At 42.3% G+C, this 25,869-nt stretch overlaps 2 protein-coding genes across 2 annotated transcripts; both read left to right on the top strand.

Annotated features, from left to right (window-relative positions):
* The first annotated feature begins 367 nt into the window (after window positions 1-367).
* Window positions 368-6,244, top strand: LOC134458919 (uncharacterized). Its single transcript, XM_063211301.1, has 4 exons — window positions 368-688; window positions 1,657-1,687; window positions 2,009-2,032; window positions 5,287-6,244. The coding sequence occupies exons 1-4, from the start codon at window positions 491-493 to the stop codon at window positions 5,874-5,876; spliced, it is 843 nt and encodes a 280-aa protein (XP_063067371.1). The 5' UTR covers window positions 368-490; the 3' UTR covers window positions 5,877-6,244.
* A 15,394-nt stretch (window positions 6,245-21,638) lies between these two features.
* Window positions 21,639-23,965, top strand: LOC134458918 (tumor necrosis factor). The gene is made up of 4 exons (XM_063211300.1): window positions 21,639-22,032; window positions 22,223-22,244; window positions 22,366-22,452; window positions 22,696-23,965. The coding sequence occupies exons 1-4, from the start codon at window positions 21,817-21,819 to the stop codon at window positions 23,106-23,108; spliced, it is 738 nt and encodes a 245-aa protein (XP_063067370.1). The 5' UTR covers window positions 21,639-21,816; the 3' UTR covers window positions 23,109-23,965.
* Window positions 23,966-25,869: the final 1,904 nt, after the last annotated feature.

The following is a 25,869-nucleotide window of genomic DNA, read 5'->3' as shown; positions in this document are numbered from 1 at the left end:
GTCTTCCCCAAAGTCGTTATGGACAGTGACCGGGCGACTACTTGGCTAGTGGAGTTAGGTGTCATAATTCAAGGGTAGTTGAGGTTAGTTGTCTTGTGGGCGAATCCTCCCCACCCCTAATTTGGGGAACAATAGTGCCAGGTTATTTTTTTTGGTTGGCCACACGCGTCTATTTTGTCCACTTGCAACAACTGAAAGATTTGTACCGTTACTATTATTTATATATCATTTGTCCAAAGATTCAAGAGCACGTGTCGGCGTGAAAGTAAATAAATACAGCGGCATCTAGCGATGGTGCAACCTCTGTAAGCTGTTCTGTTTGTGACCTAATAGTTCCCGAAAGCGTCTCAACGAGTCGCGCGCGACTCAGGAAATGCTGAGTGCGGTGTTCTATTCTTTCTTTGCGTCATCCAAGTCTCTAATCGACTATCTCACAACCCACGAAAAGTGAAAAGGGAAAAAGGAAATTGATTCGCGCTCTTGCTCCACTATGCGTGGGATATGCGAGTCGCTTTTAGAAGCAACCGATAGTTTGACCATTTCCAGTGTTCGAGCTGTGGTTTCTTCAACATCTTGTAGAGGTGCGCCAGTTATGACCGTTACACCAGTACAAATCCGCTTGATTGGAGTGGGTTTGGTCCTTGTTGTCTGCAATGTGTTGTACATTAACTGGGTTCTGCTGTCAAAGGTAAGACCGTGTCCAGCATTCCATGTTTGTGTTTCATTTTGATTGGCATCTCCATAAATCACACTCATTCACTTCAGAACTAACGGTGAGCGCGTGTGTTTACCAACTCTCTTGTCATCCACTTCAAATCTTTATAACCCTAACGTGGCTGTCAGGCAAGGCATTTCCTTTCAATATAGGCCTACACAGAAATTAGTGTTGTCATTCCTATAATTCTGGAGTTATGCGGGCGTGAAACGTCAAGAATATTTTTTTTCCCTTCTTCTTTCTTCTCATCGAGTTTATTCATTCAATTGATGAGGGTGATTTATTCAGTGATAAGTGATTCGTGTTGATTTTTAACTCTATGCCAGTGTGCAGACCGTCAGGTGATTGTTTTCAATAAGGAATGAGTCTATGACCTTCTATGACCTTCTCTAATAATCTCCCATTCTGCATTTAAGAATGATCTTATATTTTTGTCACTGTGGAAAGATAGTCTAGGCTGGCTGCTTCTTCAAAGTGTGCTCCTTGTGGGCTTCTTTAATGTATAGGCTACAGGGTAGCCCACTGGCCATGGTGGCTGCAATCATATATCAGTGTGAGAGCGTGGTCTGCACACTGGGCTTGAGCCAGTGGTGTTGTCTACTATTTTGAGGTGGGTACAGGCTACTGTATATTTGAGCATTTTTTTTGAAGTGGGTATACTGTAGGCCTACATATTTGTGCTACTCAAAATAGTGGATCAATAAATGTAAGTGGGTATACTGAAATCCCTGAAATTTTGAAGTGGGTATAGGCTTGAGCTCCAAAAATCCTTAGCCAGTGGTATTTTGTTGGAGCTCATGCCACCTGCGGACCACTCTCTCACACACTGTCTACTACACTTTTGTCTGACACATTATTGTTTTTATGGATGTGTGCATCCAACCTCCAAACGCTACAATCATGTATCAGTCAAAATATGTTCTTCTCTTTTGTGTAAATAGCCACATCCAGACTCTCCCCCACAGGAATCAAGTATGTATCCCGAAAACTCAACTGTATGTCTTGCATTACCTTGCTTTCAGATAAGATTCACATCCTGTGTTACATGATATGTAGGCCTACTCATTGAGGAAAATAATTGCTTGTAGTTATTGAAAGTATACTTCTTCCTCAAACACAGACACACAGCGCTCGTGCGCCCACACACACACACACACACACACACACACACACACACACACACACACACAACAGGTTCTTTGTTTCCATTTGTGCCCTTTTTTAATTGAGATGATATTGATGGTTATTTAATAGTTTACTTGATCTCTTTATTTTCTTGTTTTTTCTGTATAGAAAAAGCCCACTTGTCTCTCAGAGGTAAGACAGAAATTCTAAGATTATACATGCATACATCCCTGAAAAACATAAACTATTCAATATCAATGGTATCTATCTCTCTGGGTAAACCAAGCCACTCGGTCAACGCCTACAGCCTCTTGAGCTGTCAAGTCAAGAATATCTTGCAAGCCAAGAATGTATGAAAAAAGTCAAATAACAGTGTCGGTAAATACCACAGTCGTGAGTAATTCAGTGGAATATGTGCATACTTTTTTTTTCAAATGCAAACAGAGGTTGAGGCATGATGAGAGATCTTCTGATATTGGCTACACAGAGGAGAAAATTGAAAACAGATGAAAAATCAAGTATCCTTCAGAGAGTGCAGACCTCCGTCAAGGAAGCTGTTTGATAGAATGACTATGTCTATGACTATGTCAGTCGTGGCTCAGTGGTTAGAGTGGGTTGCACTGGGTTGGCAACCCAAGGGTTCCCGGTTCAGTGCCCGACCGGACCACGGCTGAAGTGCCCTTCAGCAAGGCACCTAACCCCCACATTGCGCCCCGGGCGCCGCTCAGCAGGCAGCCCACTGCTACGGACTAGTGTGTTTACTTCAATGTGATTCACTAGTCCAAATGGGATAAATGCAGAAAAAAAATCTCCTACCTAGGGGACCAAAATTAGCTCCAATCCAAATTGGTTCCGCTCCAATTGGCTTCATAGAAAATATGTTACACCCCAATTTTTTTCCAAGTCTTTCTGCCTTGTTTTTGTAGCAACTGGAATGTCAAAATTCGCCCTATCCCGCAATGGTGAAGAGTCCTGCATCCGATCCTGCATCTGGATCGTTATGATCACCACCAAAAATTTTAATCACTTGTTCCTTTTCTCATTTTTCATTTCCAACAACACAAAATTTCATCCAAATCTGTGCTTAACTTTTTGAGTTATCCTGCTGACAGACAAACAAGCAAACAGACACACCAACACGACCAAAAACATAACCTCCTTGGCAGAGGTAATGAAAACATAGCCTCCTTGGCGTAGGGAATGATGTTACAGCCCAAAAATACATGAGAGGTTACACTTCATTTGACAGTTTTTGTTGTATCAATATGCAATATTATCTACTTTCACTTTACATACCTATACCTAACTCTAACCCTAGAACAAACAGTGAAAGTTCATTATACACTATACAAATTACAGTAGGCCCTACATGCTGCTGCACACTGTGTGTAACTGTGCATACCATAATTAAGAAAATTAGATGAAGTGCAATCAGATGTATACAGTAAATTGATATCCTCCCTGCTTTTACTTGTACTCAGCTAGAAGGACTAGTGAAATTGCACAATTTAATGAAAACAAAAGATACTCTTACATCTCCCTTGTTAAACTATTACCACCTAGTTAAAGGAGAAACTCTGCCAATTTCAATACAGTATGCTGCTGTATTGGTCACGCTACCCTTAACTTGTCAGTACCCGGTGAGGCTGCGTTCTTCGACTCAGCCCTTTCCGAGATCTGAGCTATTCCAATGGGGGCAGACTTTGTTTACATTAAAAACTTTCTTAACATAGGCCTACTCCAAATATTTTCCCAAAAGATATTGCTGTTTGCTAGTTGTCTGCTGATGTTGCATAACCTTTAGGATGTTATTGGGAATAAATCAAGAGGGTTTTTTTTTACATTTACAAACACCTGCCCCCATTACAACGACCAGGATCTCGGAAAAGGCTGAAGGGGGGAAAAATCCTCAGGTACTGATAAGTCCCGGGTAGTGAAAGCATGACAACTGCATGTCGAAATTGGCAGAGGTTATCATTTAATGTTTTCAAAGATCTGAAACTCCTATGCACAGCCAGGTTCCAGGTGTTGGTGAAGTGCAGCCATTAGTAATTCACAGTAAACAAGAAGGATCACCGCACATTGGTGGACGTAGTTTTGCTGCTTTTTATTTAGGTGAACAAGGCGTTTTGCCTTGCGCTTCGTCAGGTTCACTTTGTCGTTCGCATACCTCCCACAGGTGATTACCGGGTCACATGACCTCACCAAAATACCGTGACAGATCACAATAAAATTACATACAGAAATTCAAAATATAAAGACATTTTGTTGATGTATAGTCATTATATTTTGACCATGAACTGGATATGACTGATTTAATGAATTGAGTTTAAGGGACATAGCATGAGTTGCTGATGTATAGATATTAATGTATATATTTATTACACATTGCATCTTTGCACATTGATTTTTGCACTATGCACTTTTGCACAGAGGTTATTAAGAGCAACATGATCCTAAATTAACGATTTGAAGCCCACCTGATAAGTATTGTATATTTAAAAATAATTTTCTTGTCTGGCTAAATGGGAGTTAATGTAACAAATGTATCCCTATGAAAAGTGGCTTTAGTGTTATGAAATGTGAATTTCTATATGTAATTTTATTGTGATCTGTCATGGTATTTTGGTGTGGTCATGTGACCCGGTAATCACCTGTGATCAGGTAATTTATGCGAATAACAAAGTGAACCTGACGCGAAGGCTAAACACGTTGTTCACCTAAATCAGGGGTGGGGCGTCATATGAAACATGACATATTTTGTACAGGAATCTTAGAAATTACATTTGCAATACAATTAAGTTGTATTCAGGGGACCTAGAGAAGGTGGGGTCTGTTTTAAAGGTGTCTGCCTTCAATATAGGCCTAAAGTGCAGGGGGAAATCCTGGTTTGTGTTCATAGTATGGCCCTTGGAAGACTTCTATGGCCCTTGGAGAAATTTTAAGTGGCCCTTCGACCCCTGACCTAAATAAAAAGCAGCAAAAAAAGTCCACCAGTGTGCGGTGATCCTTCTTGTTTACTTTGGATGATCATTTAATGTAATTGGGAGCTTGAAATAAAGTGTAACCTAAAGATGTTGAATACTGAATATTGATATCCATTTAATTTTTATAATATTTGTAATATGCTTATATTTAAGAATATAATCCTACTTGCGGTACAGAGACTTTAAAATAAAGTGAAACTACTACTAAGTGGGCTCTAAATTAACTTTTTACACCATGAGCCAAAATGGCTTGTAGATGTAGGTTTACTAACATACCCTCACTAAAGGGTCAAAGTAGCTAGTAAGTTGTTTTTTTTACCAGCAGGGTAAAACTGTATTTTCACCAGCATTTGGCTGGTTTGCGAGAGTAAATTCAGAGCCCTGTTGACATCCAATTCAGAGATTCTAAGAGTACATATATCTCATCCACTCTGATCCAATCTGCTTTTTTCAACTCAGCTTCCAAGGACAGCAGCTACACCAGCGAGCTGGGCGCGGTGAGGTGGGAGCGGGATGCCGTCGTGGGCGTGGGCATGAGGCTGGAGGCCGGCGTGGGCATGAGGCTGGAGGCCGGCGGCACGCAGATCGTGGCAGACGTGGCCGGGCTTTACGTGGTGTTTGTGCAGGCCGTCTTCTACCTGAACAAGACGGCGGTGGAACTGAGCCAGAGGGACGACAATGGCGACGCCAGCGGGGTGATCCGACTGCGGCTTCAGCTCAACACCAACGAGTCGGAGAGCTGGTCGGAGAGCGAGCTGGTGGCCGCATGGGAGGAGCTGACGGTGAAGGATCTCCGCGACGAGCAGATCGCGCGGCTCAGCTTCATGACGCAGGTGGAACTGCGGAGGCATCAGTACGTGCTGGTCAAGGCCAAACACCTGGACAAGCTGAACTACGACGAGCCCGTCTCCACCACCCTCTCCATCTACTGGATAGACCAGGTGGACACGGCAGACAGGGGCGGCAGGAGGACGCGGCGGGCGGTTGGGGAGAGAGGAGGCCGCCATGCCCGACCCCCAGTGGCAACAGCAGGACGCACCAGGCGGTAGGGGACAGAGCCGTGCCCGACCCACAGCGCCCTCTCCTGGCCTGGCGGCGACCCTGTGAGATGAGAGGGGCTAAAATGACTTCCACCTCAGGCAACACATAGCAAAGACATGTACATTTTCATCACCAGCCAAAATGACCAATCCATGGAAATCTTACTAGCCACTCATGACTGGGGTCGAGGTGGCTTGTAAGTTGGTGTTTTCTACCAGCCAAACAGAAATTTCACCAGGTTGGCTGGTGTTGATTTAGAGCCCCCTTCAGCCAGCACATAAAGCAAAGGTATCATGTACATGTCAATGCACTCTACATATCTATGATGTGCAGCACTGTGGTCTTCTCATCTGCTCAATGGAAAGACACCAAATGGGGGTGGAGGTGTGTGTGTGTGTGTGTGTGTGTGTGTGTGTGTGTGTGTGTGTGTGTGTGTGTGTGTGTGTGTGTGTGTGTGTGTGTGTGTGTGTGTGTGTTTGGGGGGGGGGGGGTTAGCGAAAACAGAGGTTTAGCGAAACGGAAGAAGGGAAGGGCGAGGGGGGTTATAATAAAACTTCTACAGTATCTCCTCTGGCTTTGGCCACAGTGACAAGGAGCCTCTTTACGGTTTCCGATTGATGACTAACAGAAAACAAGTCTGTCTGCACACTTTGTATTCCCGCAATCGAAGATTGGAATAAATTCAATGGAAGGTTTTTTTTTCATAAGCAGGCACCTGTCAATCAGAACTTGAATCAGCATTTGACCTTTTGCAGATTTGTTTTTTCTTCATCTTAACGGTTTCCAAGAGGTGCACAGTTCCTAGAAGTGCACAGCGTACCCGGGTGGGCTGTACATGGGAAATCCCCCCAGTCTAGATATTTTTTTCCACCTGCCTGCTTCTCCCTCCCTGTGTTTTATTTCTGTCTTCTTATAGATATGTATGGGCATTTGTATGCCTTTATTGATAGGATAGTGTGATATGGTGACAGGAAGCGAGTGGGAGAGAGAGATGGGGGAGGATCCGGACATGACCCCGGGCTGGAATCAATCCCAGGTCCCCGGGTGTTAACAGTGCAGTCCCCTAGTGTTTGAGCCACGGCAGGGCCCTGTGTTTGTTGTTCATCTGTGATTCTGTGGTTAAAAGGCCCTGCGCCACCATATCAGTCACTTGTCACTTTTCCTTTTCCACATAGATACATTTCAGTCATCTCTGTGCCACTCCATACCCACCCACTGGTGTTCATCTGGCTGGGTACCATGGAACGTTCTGGGGGGCTGTTCCTTCCTCACAGTCAGTCTAGCTACGATCAGTTTTCTCAGTATTGTTTTGCTTTAAAATACTGGTGGCTTTTCTTTGGACACAGTTCCTGGTGCTGAACAAAAGGTTCGCACACTCCATTGGATTTTTTCCTTTTTATTCATTCATTGGTAGGATGACGTTTACAATACCTGCCCACATAATGAACACATTCATACTGTAGCTATAACGTTAAAGTATCACACTTCATAGTTTCATTTTGCTTTTAATTCCACATCCGATTTAAACAAGCTATGTTCAGACTCAGTCTTCTAACCCCATCTCAATATGTGAACAAATGATGTATGATGTATATATGTATACTATTATATAATTGTATTGTATTTTATGTAACTTATATTATTATTACTCACCAGTCCCTGGTGCTGAACAAAAAAGTGAATTTTTTTAAGGTTTGCACTCTCCATTGGATTTTTTTCTTTTTATTCATTCATTGGCATGATGACGTATACAATACTGGCCTACATAACGAACGCATTCATAGCTATAACGTTAGAGTATCACACTTAATAGTTTTGTTTTGTTTTGAATTCCACATCTGATTTAAACAAGCTATGTTCAGACAGTCTTCTAACCCATCTCAATATGTGAACAAATGATGTATGATGTACAGTATATATGTATTGTTTTATTGTATTGTTGTGTTGTATTAAGTATTTTATGTAACTTATATTATTATTTCTGTTGTTGTTGCTTTTTACGCTGTCAGAGAGTTGATAAGGAATGGTTTCGTTCTTGCATTTGAAATAACGTAAAGAAGCATAGTTGTTGTTGGGGTAAGAGAGACAGACCATTATGCTAACCTACATTTGACCATTACCCCATCCACATACGTTAAACATCTTTATTAATTCGAAAAACACCCCTTTGATGTCTAATTTTTTAACAAATGATCTTGCCCCAGAACAAGAACTCTGTAGTACTTAGTCTTTGGTAATGTGCCACATTCTGTTTCACAGCAAGTTCATTTCTGTAAACTTATGCCTATGGCTATGGTTTGTTGTGAGCCTGGGAAATACCTTGCTGCTTTAAATGATTGTTCTGATCTGAAGGAAACCCTGTCTGAAATGCTCGCCTGAGTTTGGGAGCCCAAACACAGAAAGGTGTGTGAGAGGGCAAGACAATATTATTAGACAAACAGTAGCTAGTAGCTAGATCCAACCACCATGTCGACACCAGATATGAAACTAGCTTTCCATCAAGCTTCAGAAAGTATTTCAAGTAGTTTAGATCGACTTCCCTTATGATAATATATCTCACTTGTCATATACCCTAGTCCAGAGGTGTCAATCCCGGGTTCAGAAAGTAAAAGCCCTGCTACAAATTTGATACAACCAGCTCTGAATCACCTACGTAGGCCTAATGGGCAGTCATGGCTGAGCGGTTAGGGCGTCAGACTTGCATCCCAGAGGTTGCCGGTTCGACTCCCGACCCGCCAGGTTGGTGGGGGGAGTAATCAACCAGTGCTCTCCCCCATCCTCCTCCATGACTGAGGTACCCTGAGCATGGTACCGTCCCACCGCACTCTCCCCCATCCTCCTCCATGACTGAGGTACCCTGAGCATGGTACCGTCCCACCGCACTGCTCCCCATGGGGCGCCACTGAGGGCTGCCCCCTTGCACGAGTGAGGCATAAATGCAATTTCGTTGTGTGCAGTGTGTAGTGTTCACTTGTGTGCTGTGGAGTGCTGTGTCACAATAACAATGGGAGTTGGAGTTTCCCAATGGGCTTTCACCTTTCACCTTTTCACCTAATGATTACTCAACACACGTAGACAAGCAACGTATTGGAGTCGTCTGCGTTGGAAGGAAACTGCGGCAGGGTTTTTACGCTCTGAACCCGCAATTGACACCTCCGCCGCCGTCTTTTTCGATAACCAGGCAAATTGCTTGTACACCTGTGGAAAAAGGAGGGTATACACGTAGGTTAATGTGCTCCTCCATGTTTTCCCCCCATGTGGTTTGAAACCAAAACCCTATCCGCCACCATCTCCAGTTATCCAGATGTGGATGATGCTGTTTCAGAAAAGCTTCTCAGGTAGAGGAACGCTGACTCAAGGTCTGATCTGACTCTCGTCTCACTCTCGTTACTCTGACTCACGCCATGTTTTGACATTTAGGCCTGCTGTGCCTGTGTGCCTGTGTGCCTGTGTGTGTGTGTGTGTGTGTGTGTGTGTGTGTGTGTGTGTGTGTGTGTGTGTGTGTGTGTGTGTGTGTGTGTGTGTGTGTGTGTGTGTGTGTGTGTGTGTGTGTAGGATGGGGGTGGGGGAGTTGTCCTGGGCCCCGTGAGAGATGGGGACTAAAATTGGGTTTTCTTTCCATCGTGTGTATGAGATGGGGGGCCCTTTCAAATTACTTTGCCCTGAGCCCTCCAAAAGCTGTCAGTGGCCCTGGCTACAGTTAGGCCTATGTTTATCGTCATCACATCTCATCATGGCACTGTGGAATGTATTACGAAGAATCACTGTTAATAATTGTCTATTTATGTTTTAATGACAACATGTAATATGTTTCATAACTGTAAAAAAACCTTGTCACTGATTCTGTGTATTTATATATTTATTCTATAAAATGTAAGATCATAAGTATGTCAATGTGTGTGTAGTGTACCACCAGTGAGTTGATTATGGTGTGATCACCTGGATTGAGTTATCAGGTGGAAGCCTCTGGTTCTTGTTGCTTTTTGCAATGATGGCCGTTCAGTGAAGGGTGATCTTTGCATATAGTGTGCAAAAAAATTTTTCCAAGCTTTTGTCTTTTCTTCTGTCTCCTCTGTCTGAATGTGGTCAACCTATGGAAAGTCTGATGTATATTGGACATTAATTTACCATTCAAAATATGTGATATACATATACGTATATATGAAAAAATAAGATATAGAATAGCAATAGTAGAGCACATTATCATACATACAGTAACTGTCATTCAATGTGCTAAAGACAAAAGAAAGAGCAGAAAGAAGAAAGCTATTGTAGAGGGTACAAAGTAACTAATGAAAATAAAGCTTTTTAAAATGTCTTTTTAAAACATGATACTGTTGAGAATATTGAAAGTCCTCATGTTTGTCACAGGGCTTATTTCAGATATATTGTATATTTGGTTGGCATAGTTGGTCTTTCAATCTGGTTGGAATCCCACCTGACCTCTCCCTACTGTACATTCGAGTGCCATGCATCCATGGCCGAGGTGCCCTTGAGCAAGGCATCTGACCCACATTTCTCCAGGGATTGTAACCAATGCCCTGAACCTAAATAACTTGCTTTGGATGAAAGCATCAGCTAAGTGTAATGTAATATTAATCCTGTCAGAACCATTTTAGTCAAGAAACACAAGAGAAGATTCTGAATGAAAATTATGAATCACATTTGGCGTATAGCTCTGTTCAGGGGAACCCCTCTATTTCAGGGGGCAGCAGCAGTTTAGGGAATTCTCACCCCAGCAGGACAGGGAGGGGATAGCCCCCATGAACAGAGCCAAGCGACGTGACAGAGAACATGCCACATCATACACGACAAGGTGGAGCAGGGGAGGCAGTGGGTAGAAAAAAAACAAGCAGCATACAGTTGAGAGGAAGTGGGTAGAATTTAAAAGGCGTGCCGAAGCTATGTGGCTAGGGAAGAAAGATTATCAGCTCAGGGGATGCACCTGGCTCAATTAGGAATGAATGAGATGAAGGGGAGGGCAGCAAGCTTCTTGACTACCATGGCCCAGCCAGAACTGACGTTAGTACTTTATGTATTTTCATGTATTTTGAATGCTAAATGTCAGATTTCAAAACTGACTTTTACCCGGGTCAATGAGGTGCAATTCAGAGGAGAGAGGAAAGGACACTAGTTTGGACTAATGATTTGCACACACAGGATGCAAGTCAATCTACTTCTTCACATCCTCACAACATCATTCATTAGCAAAGTTTTACTCAGAAAAGCACAATGCAAATCTCATGATCTCATTTGCAATCGGGATGTTGAATTGGGAAAGACCCCCAAAAGTTGCTCTTCCTAGGTTGACAGTGGCCGGGGAAACTTGTTTTCTCCACGGAGGCAGGGACACCAAAGCAAAAGGTCGCAAGCAACAGGAAAGGATAGGAGGAGCTAGTTTGACTTGCACACATAGGGTGTGTTCCAATATATGACCTTGCATCCTCCACTTGTGCTTGTGGCCTTGTACAAGGAAGTAATACGTCATGATGACATCACTGACAACAGCATTATATTTCAATATCTCACAAAAGCTCAATTGTAAAGTCATTTTCTCATTTGCAAACTGGATGATGAATGAAGAATAGTCCCCCATAGTTGTTGTGGCAAGGCTGACAGCGGGGAAACTTTATTATTTTCTCCACGGACGTAGGGCATCAGCAAAACGTGAGACCACAAGCACAAGTGGAGGACGCAAGGTCGCATATTGGATGCACCCCATAGTAGATAACACTTCAACCAAAGAGGGTGGAGTAATAAAGAGGCTTCGAAACCCGCCCACCCAATGCAAAAGTGTGTGCTCAAGTTGGGTCTCCTAAGGGGGCGTTGTCCCCTCCTTCTTCTTCTATTTTTGAGGTGTTTGCACTAGAAGTGCGCTACCGCCATCTACAGTGCTAAGGGTACTCCATTTATTCTCAACCTGAGGACTCCGAAGGTCTCCTAACCGAAGGTCTCCTAAAGGGGCGTTCACCCGACAGAAAGTGGATACCAGAAATGAACTAGAATGACTTATCTCTGTCTAGAGTATCTCTGCTTCAACTCTGCAGCTTTGATGACCAATGAAATAGTGCCACCTAGTGGAATATTTAGAGTAGGAGTTAAAGTATACACGGAAATTAACTCAGTGTTTTCTCATAACTGTACAGCATTGTACATACAACAATACAGCATTACACTTACACTGTAACAGCATGTTTTGTTTATCCAAAGTAACTTACCGTTAGGTACAGGGTAGGCTATTGGTTACAGTCCCTGGAGCGATGTGTGGCTAGGTGCCTTGCCCAAGTCTGCTAACATGGATGTGAAGTGAAAGTGAAAGTGAAAAAGTGAATAGTACAAAGGCAGAGTGCAGAAATAATATATTTTGTTAAGATCGAGTTTACACTGAAAATGGTCTCCTTAACGCCTCCTTTATGTTATGATAATTTGTCCCATTTTAAATATATTGCTATGTCTAATATTCAGTAGCTACAATATCCAACCTAATACCAATACTTTGAAGGCATTTTTCTCAGTTTCACTGTTGTTGTAGTTGCTGCACTTTGCCTGTAGAGCAGCATACTCTCCTGTCCTCAGACAAATGGTAGTAGACTGAAGAGTGTGGGACCAGGGTGGTTTGAGTCTGATATGAATTCGTTCGACACTCTTTAATTACATTGATTATAAAGACTGCGGGTGCTGAGTTGTTCAGTTTGAATACTGTATTGTGTTAAGTAGACCTGACGGGGTCAGCTCTATTGTACCCACAGCCCATTGGTTCCACAGCCCAATGCTGAGACTGCGCAAGAGTTTTTTTTCCTCAAGCCATTCGCTTTTTAAATTATTAAGAGAACTTTTTCTTTTATAATTATTTTTCTTCTCATATTTCTTTTTTTTTAAATTATTAGGCTATTATTATTATTATTATTATTATTATTATTTTACTATCCACAGCAGAGAGCAATTGCAATCCTCATTTCACTGCCAATTGTGCCAGCACATGGAAGCACGTGACAAATAAAAATCTTGAATCTTGAATCTGGCTCCCTCAGTTTATTCCTGCTGCTCCCAATTTTTAAGAAATGATTCAAATATAGGCCCATTGTTCCACAACTCAACATGCTACCACATTACTGAGTAAACTAAGAGAACATGCCTTTCTCCCTGCCATGGAACATAGGGCCTAAATTTGAATAAATGGGACCATGGAGCAGCAGGAATATGCTATGGGACCAATGGGCCTAAAAACGTACGTTAAAAGTCTCAGTGATGTGGGACCAATGGGCTGTGGGACCAATGGGCCTTAACATTTATGTTAAAAGTCTCAGTGATGTGGGACCAATGTGCCATAAAATTAAGGTTAAAAGTCTCAGTGATGTGGGACCAATGGGCTGTGGGAACATAGACACCTGTGGCGTGCGGTCAAGTTTATGGCTGGTGAGGCACTGACTTTTCCAATATCAGATTTTCTAAGTATACAGCTATTAGACACGCTCCAGACCTGACTCACTGGAGGGCTCCTCTGTACTGGACAGTGGTGTTTGCCATACCAGGCTGTGACTTTACCAGAGGTGTCTAAGGTAATAGTAGAGGAACTACTGTTTCCCTCCAACATGGGGGTGCATTTCTCAAAACCCTAATGTTACTTTGTTGTTTGCAATGTAATTCCCTATTGGCAACTAGCCAAGTTGCTACCTGTCTAACAACTACGCTTTCGAGAAACACACGTAAGCGACTGCAGCACCTATCTTTCGATCAGGTGATTCCTCGGAGCTATTTGGATCAAATTTGTGCAGTGTTGCAGTTTCTTTTAGTTCTGCCATTAAGACTCGGAGAGAACAATTCGTATTTAACGATTTAATGTTAACATAGTTGACAATGGAATAAGTAGACAGTATTTGGCGTAGGTCCAACCATCAGCCCGGGTCTTGCGCTGGCGGATCCAGTAGAGCCCGCCGTAGTCGTGCAGCAGGAACTGGACCTTTAACCCCCCGGACAGGAAGACTGGACCCAACTGGTGGCGGTGGGGATGGAGGAGGAGATTTCGGACCGGCCATGCCTAAAGCCAGCAAGAAAGGAGAGTTAGACACGTCGCTATAAAGGAAATGGCAGCCGCTGATTGGCTCTGCGAAATGCACAGGTGATCTGAGTCTTCCTGGCAGAACTAACGCAGGCTACATTTCTCAGGGTTTTTCAATAACGAAAGTCTACCTCAGTAGGTACAGTCGAATAACATGTGTAATATCATGTAGGCCTCCTGGTCTTGTACAATGAATTTACTTTTACTTTCGACACCTCTGCCAGGGATAGCACACTTTCAATAGTATACTTTCTTACAGCGGTATAATGAAAATAAATTAATTATACAAAAAAAGAGCTGCTGTCTTATTGTCTTAGTGATGGAATTGATGTGATGACACAAGCTTATAGTATCCTCACTGATATTAACTCCGAGGATTGGTCAACTACAGTGGTTCTAAAAGTGGGGGACGCGTCCAGTTGATGGGAGAAGTATAGGGAAAAAAGATATTTATTATATATACTGTATACTGTAATGAATATTTATTATAGTCTGTATATACAGTATACACGACACACACTAAAATAAAGCAAACAATATATCCATTAGTTTAGAACTGTTTTACAATCTGTTGCATTTCTGTACATCACTACTATTATGGTTATTTTTTATGTAGGGGCCTATCCTTGAGGGGCACAGACCTAAACTATGGTTGTGAAAGGGGGTGCACAGAAAAAAACAGTGTGTCACGACACAAGTCGCGACCTACGTTAGGGGGCCTTGGAGGGAATCTATTGGTATATGGGGGCCTTGACATGGTAAAGTTTGGGAGCCCCTCCCCCTGAACTACTAACACTTTCCACCGCTGCGTCATTCATGTAGATTGCCGGATGTGGAGTCTTCAGAGCTTCCCTCCAGAAGTCCATTCCTTCATTTTGGTGACATTGAGGAGACAGTTAGTGCACACACACCATGTTGACAATGCAGCCTAGATGAAGGCGTACGGGTTAAATTAGGGATTATAACATGCAACTGACTCTGATCCAAAGACCCCCTGACCCAGGGGTGTCAAACTCAAATTCACAGTGGGCCAAAATCTAAATCTGAGACGAAGTCGCAGGCTGAACTCAATATTTATTAAACGAAAAATGGGCTAAATTGCGTAAGCATGCACTTAATACTTAGACGCAAAATTCACAAGTACTAATTCCCATCATACATAGTTGAAATGTTCCTGGGCATATCCAGTTGTGAGGGTGAGAAATTATCCTGGGCCAACTCATATGACTGTGTGACACCAAATGTCGTGTTCAAGTTATGTTACTTTAAATAGGCCTATATTAATGGAGTATGTGGGCCAACTATAATGGACATCTGAAATTAGGCCTATCTCACGGGTCACATTTGGCCCCCGGGCCTGAGTTTGATAGCCTAGATAATCTTTGGGCTATGGCAGAGGTCTGGAATTCAGTTGTGACAACAGCTGAAGCACAATTTCCCTTCATGTCTGTCAGATTTGTCCATTCATTTCAATTTTCTCTACCTATCAGAATTTACTCAACAGATTCAAAGAGGTAAAATACTTGGGCCAAAATGTAATTTGAGTAGAAGTAAAAGTACCAATTTTAAAAACTGCTTTAACAATGCGTCCACTGGATAACAGATGCGTCCATCTATGCACTGCCGCATTGTGGACACAAGATGGAATGACAATATCAAGAATGTGTTTCAGAAGGACAGACAGGCCATTGATCAAAGTCTAGTGTGCGCCCTTCCAAGTGTATCAGCCTTCATTATCACGCGCAGTGATTGGATAGTCTTTGGTGAACTCTGCGGAGTATCCAATCACTGGGTGTGACTAATTAGGCTGACACACTTCCAAGGCTCATACACTTGACATTGAGAGGTAGCCACAGACAGACAGACCGACGGACACCCTCTGAGAGCCCTATCTCTGTCATTTTGTGAAGTATTCACGAAAAAAAACAAATTTAATTTTCGTGGTGCATTCACGTTATTGCCCGTTTTTCGTGGTTGGGCAACGAAACGCTGCCTATTCATTTGAATTGCCCGACTGCTGCTATGGTTATCCAAGCGTCTGCATGGGCGGGGAGGGGGTGCTGACAGAACACTGCTGATACACTCGGGACTCACTAATTCGAGGCCCTTTCGGTACTTACGCCTTATGTCATACGACCCTAAACCTAAACCTAAACCTAACCCTGACCTTAACCCTAAACCTAAACCTAACCCTAACCTTAACCCTACTTAACCCTAAACCTAACCCTAAACCTAACCTTAACCCTAAACCTAAATTGCTTGTTTGAAATGTTTGATTACCATGTGACGGTACCGAAAGGGCATCAAACTAGTGGGTCGCTAGGCAGCAGTCGGGCAATTCAAATGAACAGGCAGCGTTTTGTTGCCCAACCACGAAAAACGGGCAATAACGTGAATGCACTGCGAATATTAAAGTTATTTTTTTCGTGAATACTTCACGAAATGAAAGAGATACGGTTGCCTCTGATCCTAGGACGCATCTAAAAAGCGTTCTGGCAGAATATGCAAAAAAGTGGGCTTCCGTCCACCTATACATATTCAATGCGGAGATAAACGTGCACAAAATCGACAAGTCACTTTGAGTCACGCTGTCACTTTAATGTGAATCCTATCTCTGAGCGAGAAACATCATTTGGCCAAGTTTAAAAACTTTTCCATACGTTTTAGTGCTTTGGTATGCTGAGTCTACGCAGTTAGCTGTAAGATCATAGATGGTGCATTTTTCTTTCCAGAATGATGGGTTTTAGGTAGCCCCCCCTAAATGCCAATACATAAATAAATAAACAAATAAATAAATAAACTAGAAACTAAACATGCTATTGTTATCAATGTCTTGTTATTCATTTAGCATGCATTGCGTTAGTGTCCTGTTTCACATGACGGAATATGGTGCATACTAAATTCATAAAGAGTAGGCCTATAATGCCTCCGGAAAATACTAGTAGCTGGGTCTCTTAGCGTCCAAAAAGGGCCTAATCGTTACGCGCTGGATAGAAGCATCAAAATCGGTGTAGACCTTCCTTAGGGTGTTGTCCATCATTTCAGAAGGGGTGCCCCAAATTTCAATGTGATTAAGGTCATTTTTATGGGGTAAATCCAAGATGGCTGCCCAAAACCAGCCAATAGTAGTAAAATGCTGTACTGCCTGGACATAATGGTGTTATGGGCCAATCCACCTATTTGTGTGTGATGTATACAAACTGAACTTTGAAAATATGTGAAAAACTTACCATAAAAACAATGTTATATATGTCTTATTTAGATTCAAAAACAGGAAAATCATAAAAACCATGGTCAGAATGAGATCACTCTACAATTGAGAGCTCATTTCTGGGCATTTAGCTATTGAACCAACATTCATTAAGAGTTTTAAAAATTTGCAGTGGGTCATATCTATAACATCCAAAAAGAAAATTGTGGTTAGAAGATTTAGGGGAGAAGAGATAAACCCTTGAACTGGGCCACACATAACTGTCCCAATGTTAGCATGCTAGCATTAGCAGGTTCAGACACTCAGTCTGCTCTTCAGATAAAGATGGCAAACAATAATTTTAATCCCACTTACACATGCGCGCACACACACACAAACTACTACTACTTCCTTAGGACCCCCTCAATGATTTAACCCTAGGAGTCCAACTGAAATATATTCATATCAATCAAGTCAATAATACATGTACATATCAAGTGTCAGTGACAGCTGTCAAATGACAAATATATGCTGATTAATGTTCAGATATGTACAGTGCCCTCCACAATTATTGGCACCCCTGGTTGAGATGTGTTAAAAGCCTTAAAATAAATTCAGTGTTTATTGCAGAAGAATACTGTCACACTGAAAATTGTAGGAAAATGTAGCCTTCAACTCAAATGAATTGTAAGAAAATAAAAAAATCCCTGACTAAAAAATAATTATTTTTCATTAAATCACCTGTTCCACAATTATTGGCACCCTTAACAATTCCCAGGAAATAAATATAATTGAAGCATTTCTGTCATTTCTACAGTAGTTTACAAAGTTTCCCAGAGTATGTAGGAACATTTAATTAGTAATTCATCACTTCCTGTTTCCCTGGGGTATAAATATGATGTGACACCGAGGCCATTTCTCTTATCCACTCTTAAACATGGGAAAGACAAAGGAACACAGCATACAAGTGAAGCAGATGTGCGCCGACCTTCACAGGTCAGGCAGAGGCTACAAGAAGATTGCCACTCAACTGCAGCTGCCCATATCCACTGTGAGAGGAATAATTAAGAAGTTCAAAACAACTGGAACAGTGGTAAACAAGCCTGGACGAGGACCCAAGTTTATTTTGCCACCACGCACAGTGAGGAGGATGGTAAGAGAAATCAAAAGATCTCCAAGGCTCACTGTTACAGAATTACAACAAATGGTAGCATCCTGGGGTCACAAAGTCTCCAAATCAACCATCAGGCGCTGTCTACACGCCAACAAGCTGTTTGGGAGGCATGCACGGAGAAAACCTTTCCTCACCCACAATCATAAACGCAAACGTCTGGAGTTCGCCAAGCGGTATTGGGGCTTCAACTGGGATCGTGTGCTTTGGTCAGATGAGACCAAGATTGAGCTTTTTGGCAACAAACACTCTAAGTGGGTCTGGCGTGCCACGAAAGATGCGCATGCTGAAAAGCACCTCATACCCACTGTGAAGTATGGGGGTGGGTCAGTGATGCTGTGGGGCTGTTTCGCTTCCAAAGGCCCTGGGAAGCTTGTTAGGGTGCATGGCATCATGAATGCTTTGAAATACCAGGACATTTTAAATCAAAATCTGTTGCCCTCTGCCCGAAAGCTGAAGATGGGCCGTCACTGTGTCTTTCAGCAAGACAATGACCCTAAACATATGGCCAAATCTACACAGAAATGGTTCTCCAGACACAAAATCAAGCTCCTCCCATGGCCATCTCAGTCCCCAGACCTCAACCCCATTGAGAACCTGTGGGGCGAGCTGAAGAGGAGAGTACAGAGGAGAGGACCCAGGTCTCAGGATGATTTAGAGAGATTCTGCAAAGAGGAATGGCTGAAGATCCCTCTTTCTGTCTTTTCCCATCTTGTGAAACATTATAGGAGAAGATTAGGTGCTGTTTTGTTGGCAAAAGGGAGTTGTACAAAATATTAACAACAGGGGTGCTAATAATTGTGACACACATTATTTGATGTCAAATAATTATTTCTTTATGTGGGATTTTTTCCCCACTGAATAAATGCACTTGTATTGAAGGTTGGATTTTTCTCTTTTTTTCCATTAAGGTCCCATATTATTTAGAAAAAAATAATAATAATTGGAAGCTAAAAAACACATCTCAACCAGGGGTGCCAATAATAATGCAGGGCACTGTATATCGCAGTCCTAAGTGTACAATGGAGTGATAAGGGCATTTATGCTTAGGGAATTATGAATAATCAATATGCAATACACCATCCATACAGTATATTGACAGATACTTTGTTTTAAAAGAGCAAAATGGTAACATGTCTGTTTTTCCATCTACTTTTGGCTTTAATCTAGATGACATGTTGGCTACCTAACCACTTAATTTATTGTTTGCTCGTTATTTTTTATTTGTGGGTGTGGTCCTTTGTTTAAAACATGTCTGCCTACCTTCCCTCTCTCACATAGGCTACTAAAATAGTCTTTCAAAAACTTAAAACAACAGCATGTGGAAATCCTATTGGCTTTGGAGGGCTAACGTCTATAAGACTATACTGTACTCTACTGTATTGCACTGTACTGTACTCTACTATACTGTACTGTACTGTACTGTACTGTACTGTACTGTAATGTGATATACCGTACTGTACTCTACTGCACCGTGCAGTATGCTACTGTACTGTACTGTACTGTACTGTACTGTACTGTACTAGACTGCACCGTACTGTATGCTATACTGTACTTAACTAGACTCCACCGTACTTTATGCTACTGTACTGTACTTTACTTTACTGTACTGCACCGTACTGTATGCTACTGTACTGTACTGCACCGTACTGTATGCTACTGTACTGTACTGTACTATACTGCACCGTACTGTATGCTACTGTACTGTACTGCACCGTACTGTATGCTACTGTACTGTACTGTACTATACTCTACTGTACTTTATTTTACTGCACCATTCTGTATGCTACTGTACTGTACTGCACTCCACTGCACTGCACTGTACTGTACAGTACAACTATAGAACTGAAACATGTAGAGCGGTGGTGCTCAAACTGTGGTACGCGTACCACTGGTGGTACTTGAGACATCTCTGGTGGTACTTGGAATGCCATTATGAACCTCTCCTGTACTGACTGGCAAAAGTGAATATGGAAGGCCTTTACTGCGATATTCTAATGTTGATTGTCAAGGTGGTACTCGGAGAGCTCAATATTTTCTCAGGGGCTACTTCACACAAAAGGTTTGAGAACCACTGATGTAGAGCATTCTGAGGACATGTACAATATTATGCAAAAAGGTGTAGTGGGAATGAGTTATGTTACTGTTACCACTCAAAATCTTGAAGGTTAAAAAAAGTCTTGTGGCATTTTGTTTGGGGGGGGGGGGCGGGGTATGATCGACTATTCTTCCGCCCAGACTATTTATGTGCCTTGCATATCAAGAAATTGAGTCCAGGTAATGATTTACTTTCATAGTATATACCATATGAGAAGTGTTAGATATTTCTCCTATGGGTAAGGGTGGCAAAAGACCTACAGTACATGTTGTCCATCAGCTGTCAGTTTTGATAGCAGTTTAAGTACTCAATGATTACTGAGCTAACTAATACAACTTTTGACACAAGTACTAGGTGAGGACTTGTCTGCAAATGAACATTTTTTTATCTCTGTCTTCTTACTCAACATACACTAAGAAATCATTCCCATTTAATTTGAACTGAAGCCATACTGTGGCCTACATGTAGGCCTATATTGAGTAATCTGTAATGCCATTCTAAAGATGACTGAAATGCTCTCACAATATGCACTTGTAAAAATATAGAATTAGGTGATCTTATGGGGTTCTTCATACATATGGAAAGGTCCTGTCCTTTACCCTCTCTCATACAAATAAAATACGTATATCTGTTATGGAAATTAGAGGATGGAGAACCTGCTACCTAGGGCATCTTGCACTGACACTATCCCATTCAAATCGAGCATTAGCAGCAGTCTATTCTCACCATAGTTTTAGTGTTGGCAATGCTCATTTTAATTCAGACCAAGAATCTTCTCAAATCGTTCACAATGTTACATGCTGTCAAGCACGTAAGCACAGACTCACCCATACTTTCACACTATGTACATTTTGTAGTTTTATCAATCTGGTCTAGCAGGCTACCCTTGCTTCATCTCTTCTGAGGACTATGTTAACATTGTCAGCTAAGTATAATGTCATGTAATAACAATGTAATGCGTTACCAACACGACATATTGTATATGACATGGTAGACATTTTTTTTCAAGGGGCACCCCTTCTAGGATGTCTTCAAATCAGTCAAGGAACACATGTACCGAATTATATGCTTCTATCCAGCGCGTAACGATTTCTCGGCTTAGGGCCCCTACTATAGTGCCTATGGGCAGTTTCCACAGTCCATGCAATCGCAACGCAAACTAGGCAACTAAAATGAAAGCAGCAGGACTGGGCACGTTCCCAACAAGACATGATGAGCAACCCCAGTGATGCGTCATCGTCGAATCGCCCCTCCGACATCTCTGAGGTAACTTTCATTGTTGACATCACGAACCGGGGGCGTGCTTTTAAATACATAAACCATAATAAGTCGACTATAAAAACTGGCCACGAGTATGGTGAAAGTGTCAACTTCTCAAGCCACGCCGCTGTTCCACACACAGACTAGGCGCGAGGGTTTGCGAGTGCGCAATGATGGTGATGTCTTCTGCTTCCGCGCGTGCAGTTTCTAATTACGATATGACCGACTTGAGGCACGAGGAAATGGTCATAACACTGCTGAAACACTGTCACTCCATGAAGCGGCAAGAAACACATCTTCGACTAGCCACTGGCTTCGTAGTGTTGATGGGCTTCGTTGTCATTTTCTTCTTGCATTATCAGAGACATGGCGGTGCAACTCCGGAGGTAAGGTGATACATTCCGTAATGGATAAAAGCTCCCCTTGGCGCTTTACTTTGCCAGGTAGCCGGGTCATTCCTTCATCTGTGTGTGCATGTGTTTCGGTGTCTTATTGGTGGTTCATAGCCTCTGTAAAAGACCAGACCCGCTGTAGCCCATTTTTGCTGTCAATTTGATCAGTCTCAACCTTTTTCAGGCTGGAGTTGGGCGACAGATAGGTAAGTTTTCCCGCCAGTAAGTGTACCAATCAATGCAACAACAACAAAAATACGACAGCCTACTCTCAATATTAAATGCAACTGTTTGCTTTCTGCTTAATGTACTTGTCTATGCTTCTGGATTCATTTGCTCAAGCACAACGAGATCCCTGCCCCAAAACCTCCCAGGATCCAATTTCCAGTCCTGCAACCACATTTGCACTAACTTGTAAGTGACAACATTTTTTCCCCCACACTTTGGTGAATTGAATTCCAGCCGACCCATTGGGCCAGCTGGAATTTACTAGTAGGGCATTGGGCCAGCTGGAATTTACTAGTAGGGCATTGGGGGGAAATTTGGGAACCCCTGGGTTACAGTATGTCTAAACTAGTACTATGTAGTAAACATAAACATAGTTTGTAGTAATATTTACTTACTATATAGCAAACACCTTCTCTTCTCTTCCCTCAGACCTCCCAGGGTCTACCACACTTCTGCACTGGAGGGCAAAAGGTAACCCATCACTTTGGAATATAACAGACCTTCACATTGAGAAAGGCGGTCTTTACTACGTCTATCTAGCAATGTTGTACAGGATACCGCCCGGGAATTGTGAAAATGTTCAGTACCCGATGGCAACAGTTAAATTGCTTAGCGTGAGATACCCTGATAAATGGCAAACGAAGATGATCTCTAAGGACATGATGAACTGCTCTAAAGAGTACCCCAATCACAAGACCGTGTACATGGGACAGATACTCGATCTAGAGGAAGGCGATAAGTTGAAAGTGGAGGTCACTACACCGGGATTGATTGACTACTACACCGGAGAAGGAATACAGTTTGGGGGCCTTTCTTTGCAAGGAATGACACAAAGCAACTAGGACATTTGGTTGCTCTCATGTGACGCCTTGCTGTGTCCACCCCTCACACGTCTCTGTTGTTGTTATCTTCAACTTGGGACGCAGTGGCTGTGAACTTGTTAATGACAGAGGTAACATGGGTCATTGTAGCGAAGGGGAGTAGATTTGCCACTCTGGGACTCCAACCCTCCAACCTCTGTGCATCTAACCATAACCACCTCAGCTGTGGTACCACCGGTGACCCAAGTTTGGGCTGTCTTGGCTTGGCAACTCTACTCCCCTTTGCTACAGTCATACTCCTATAATCCCAGAGGGAACTTGTTATTATTATTAATTAATTAATTTATAAGTGATGCAATCATCACCCTGTTGTATGACAAGACAGGGTTCCATGATGGCACCTTTCTTTATGACCTGACATGTTTTATGTTAAAACTATTGCTTGCATGCAGATTTATGCATGGTCATCGCAGTTGCTTTGTATGAACGCTATGGGATGGTTTTGAGACCTTGTGTCACTGTGGGGAGGACTCGTGGTTCTTCTAAGGGAGGTGATTTTGATCTGGGAAGTTTGCGGCTTGGACTCCTACAGCATGTTCTCCATGGCCCATGTCCTTGAAGTGCCCTTGAACAAGGCACCCAACCCTACATTGCTCCAGGGACTGTAAACTAAACCCTGTAATTCACTTTGGACAAAAGCATTAGCATGATGTCATGTACTTACCTGTATCTGTGTTTGTTGTTGTTGTCATTATTATTCCCTCATGAGAGATTGTTACAACATGATCCCAAGACAATTTCTTTTGTGCAGTTAATAAAAGAAACCGGCTATTTTTGTGATATCTCAAGAGTAACGGGAGTGCCTAATGTTTTGTCAGTTTGGGTCCTTTGAAACAGAGGGTTACTTGTTGAAATCCCTTGCCAGCAGAAAAAAATGTGCTGCATGGCAATATCAGAGGCATATGAAGTAAAAGAGAACTAAAACTCGTCATTATTAGGCACAGTACTCATGTGGTTAAGTGGAATTACTAGTGAAACAACTACATTGTATTGATGGAAGTATTCGCTAACCTGCCTTGACTTAAATAAGAACTTAAGTGCTATCCCATTTCTAACCTATAGTTTTCAATATGATGTCGGTCCACCTGTTGCAGCAATTACAGCTTTAGGAGACCAAAACATTTTGGATAATTTCACGCTCCCTTGTGGGAACAGTTTGGAGTGGGCCTCTTCGTTTTCCGACATGACAACAATGGCCCAGTGCACACAGTTAAGTCCATAAGACATGGATGGCAGTCTGGTGTGGATGAACTTGACTGGCCTGCACAGAGTTCTAACCTGGGGTCCGTTTCTCGATTCTTGTCGTTGCTAACCGTCTTAAGACCGTCTTAAGACCGTCTCACCATTCCCTTGGATTTAGTGGTGAGCGTTGCTGTCGAGAGACAGTTGAGTCGCTCTTACGAAGCATGTTGCTACCGTCGTTAGCAAAGACGCTTTCGAGATACGGACCCCTGAACCCAATAGAACACCTTTGGGATGAATTAGAACAGAGACTGAGAACCAGTCCTTCTCAACCAACATCAGTGGGTGACCTCACCAATGCAAGAAGGGTCACTCCCATTGGCACCTACTGTATTGTTCCCTCAAAAACGGGCTGATCCACTGCCGGTTTTCTGGTAGGCCTACAGCTCGACAGCGCGTCTCGGCCACCACTTTTTTGCTTTACGATTGAGCTGTATTGTTACAGCCCTACTAAATGTTGTGTTTAACCGGATCACACCGCACTCTCGATTAAAATATGCCAAACATAAACAAAAACTGTAAAATTGAAAGAAAAATGTCTGCACACTTAAATCCCCTTTGTGTTCTTTTAAATAATAGGCATACTAAATGCTAAAATACTCCAATTTCAAATCATCAACCTCAACCATCAAACATCCTGTTAAGAACATAGTGGATGTATTATTGAGGGTGCTGTGGTACTGTGTGCTAGCACAGCATACCACATATGGGGAGCCAAGTTTGAATCTGTCTTGGGTTATTCCCCCATCCCCATCATACACATTGTCTTCATTGACAATGACAATAAAGTCATTAAAATCTCTGTCCTACAAGCTTCGTCAATGAACGCGACTTTAGTGACTCACTGAGGAAGACTCCCCACGTGTGTTTGTGTGTGTGTGTTTATTTGTTTATTTGTTGGATCCCCATTAGCTGTGGCAATGTCACAGTTATTCTTCCTGGGGTCCTTTTCTTCAATAAAATCAGTTCATCATAGTATTAAAAATTACATCTGGAAATCATGCAAAAAAAACAGTACAATAACATATTACAATAGGCTATAAGCAAAATACATTCAAATTACACAATTTAATACAGCCTGCTAATAAATATAATTGTATCCATATAAACATCTACCCTCTTAAAAATAACTCTTTCCTAAAAATATCTTGACTTGTTTTTTAAAACTGGCTTTAGAACTAGTTTTTGTGAAACAGGTAAACTGTTCCATGCAGTGATCCCTCTGTATCCCACTGTTCTTTGTAGGGCATTGGTATTTGCACAGGGTACTACAAATGTGTGTGTGTGTGTGTGTGTGTGTGTGTGTGTGTGTGTGTGTGTGTACATGTGTGCAAGAGAGAGAAAGAGAAACAGAAAGCATATGGGTGTTGTATTTTTGGGCTGTTAGTCTCTGACCCAAGTAGTTGCAGCTTAAAAAGTGGAGGAGACGCGCTCACGGGATCGCCTAATGATTTTCACAGGTTTCAACTGGGTGCTGAAT

The sequence above is a fragment of the Engraulis encrasicolus genome, chromosome 11 (assembly GCF_034702125.1).
Source record: "Engraulis encrasicolus isolate BLACKSEA-1 chromosome 11, IST_EnEncr_1.0, whole genome shotgun sequence".
NCBI classification, from domain to species: Eukaryota; Metazoa; Chordata; class Actinopteri; order Clupeiformes; family Engraulidae; genus Engraulis; species Engraulis encrasicolus.
Note: the sequence above shows the minus strand (reverse complement) of the source record. Positions and strands in the feature narration are given on the sequence as shown.

Excerpts from the sequence above, each read along its gene's own strand:
- LOC134458919 (XM_063211301.1), top strand. The coding sequence starts at position 491 with ATGCGTGGGATATGCGAGTCGCTTTTAGAAGCAACCGATAGTTTGACC. Across the intron at positions 1,688-2,008 it reads CTCTCCCCCACAGGAATCAA|AAAAAGCCCACTTGTCTCTC; the intron begins GTATGTATCCCG and ends TTTTCTGTATAG. Across the intron at positions 2,033-5,286 it reads AGCCCACTTGTCTCTCAGAG|CTTCCAAGGACAGCAGCTAC; the intron begins GTAAGACAGAAA and ends TTTTCAACTCAG.
- LOC134458918 (XM_063211300.1), top strand. The coding sequence starts at position 21,817 with ATGATGGTGATGTCTTCTGCTTCCGCGCGTGCAGTTTCTAATTACGAT. Across the intron at positions 22,033-22,222 it reads ATGGCGGTGCAACTCCGGAG|GCTGGAGTTGGGCGACAGAT; the intron begins GTAAGGTGATAC and ends AACCTTTTTCAG. Across the intron at positions 22,245-22,365 it reads TGGAGTTGGGCGACAGATAG|ATTCATTTGCTCAAGCACAA; the intron begins GTAAGTTTTCCC and ends CTATGCTTCTGG.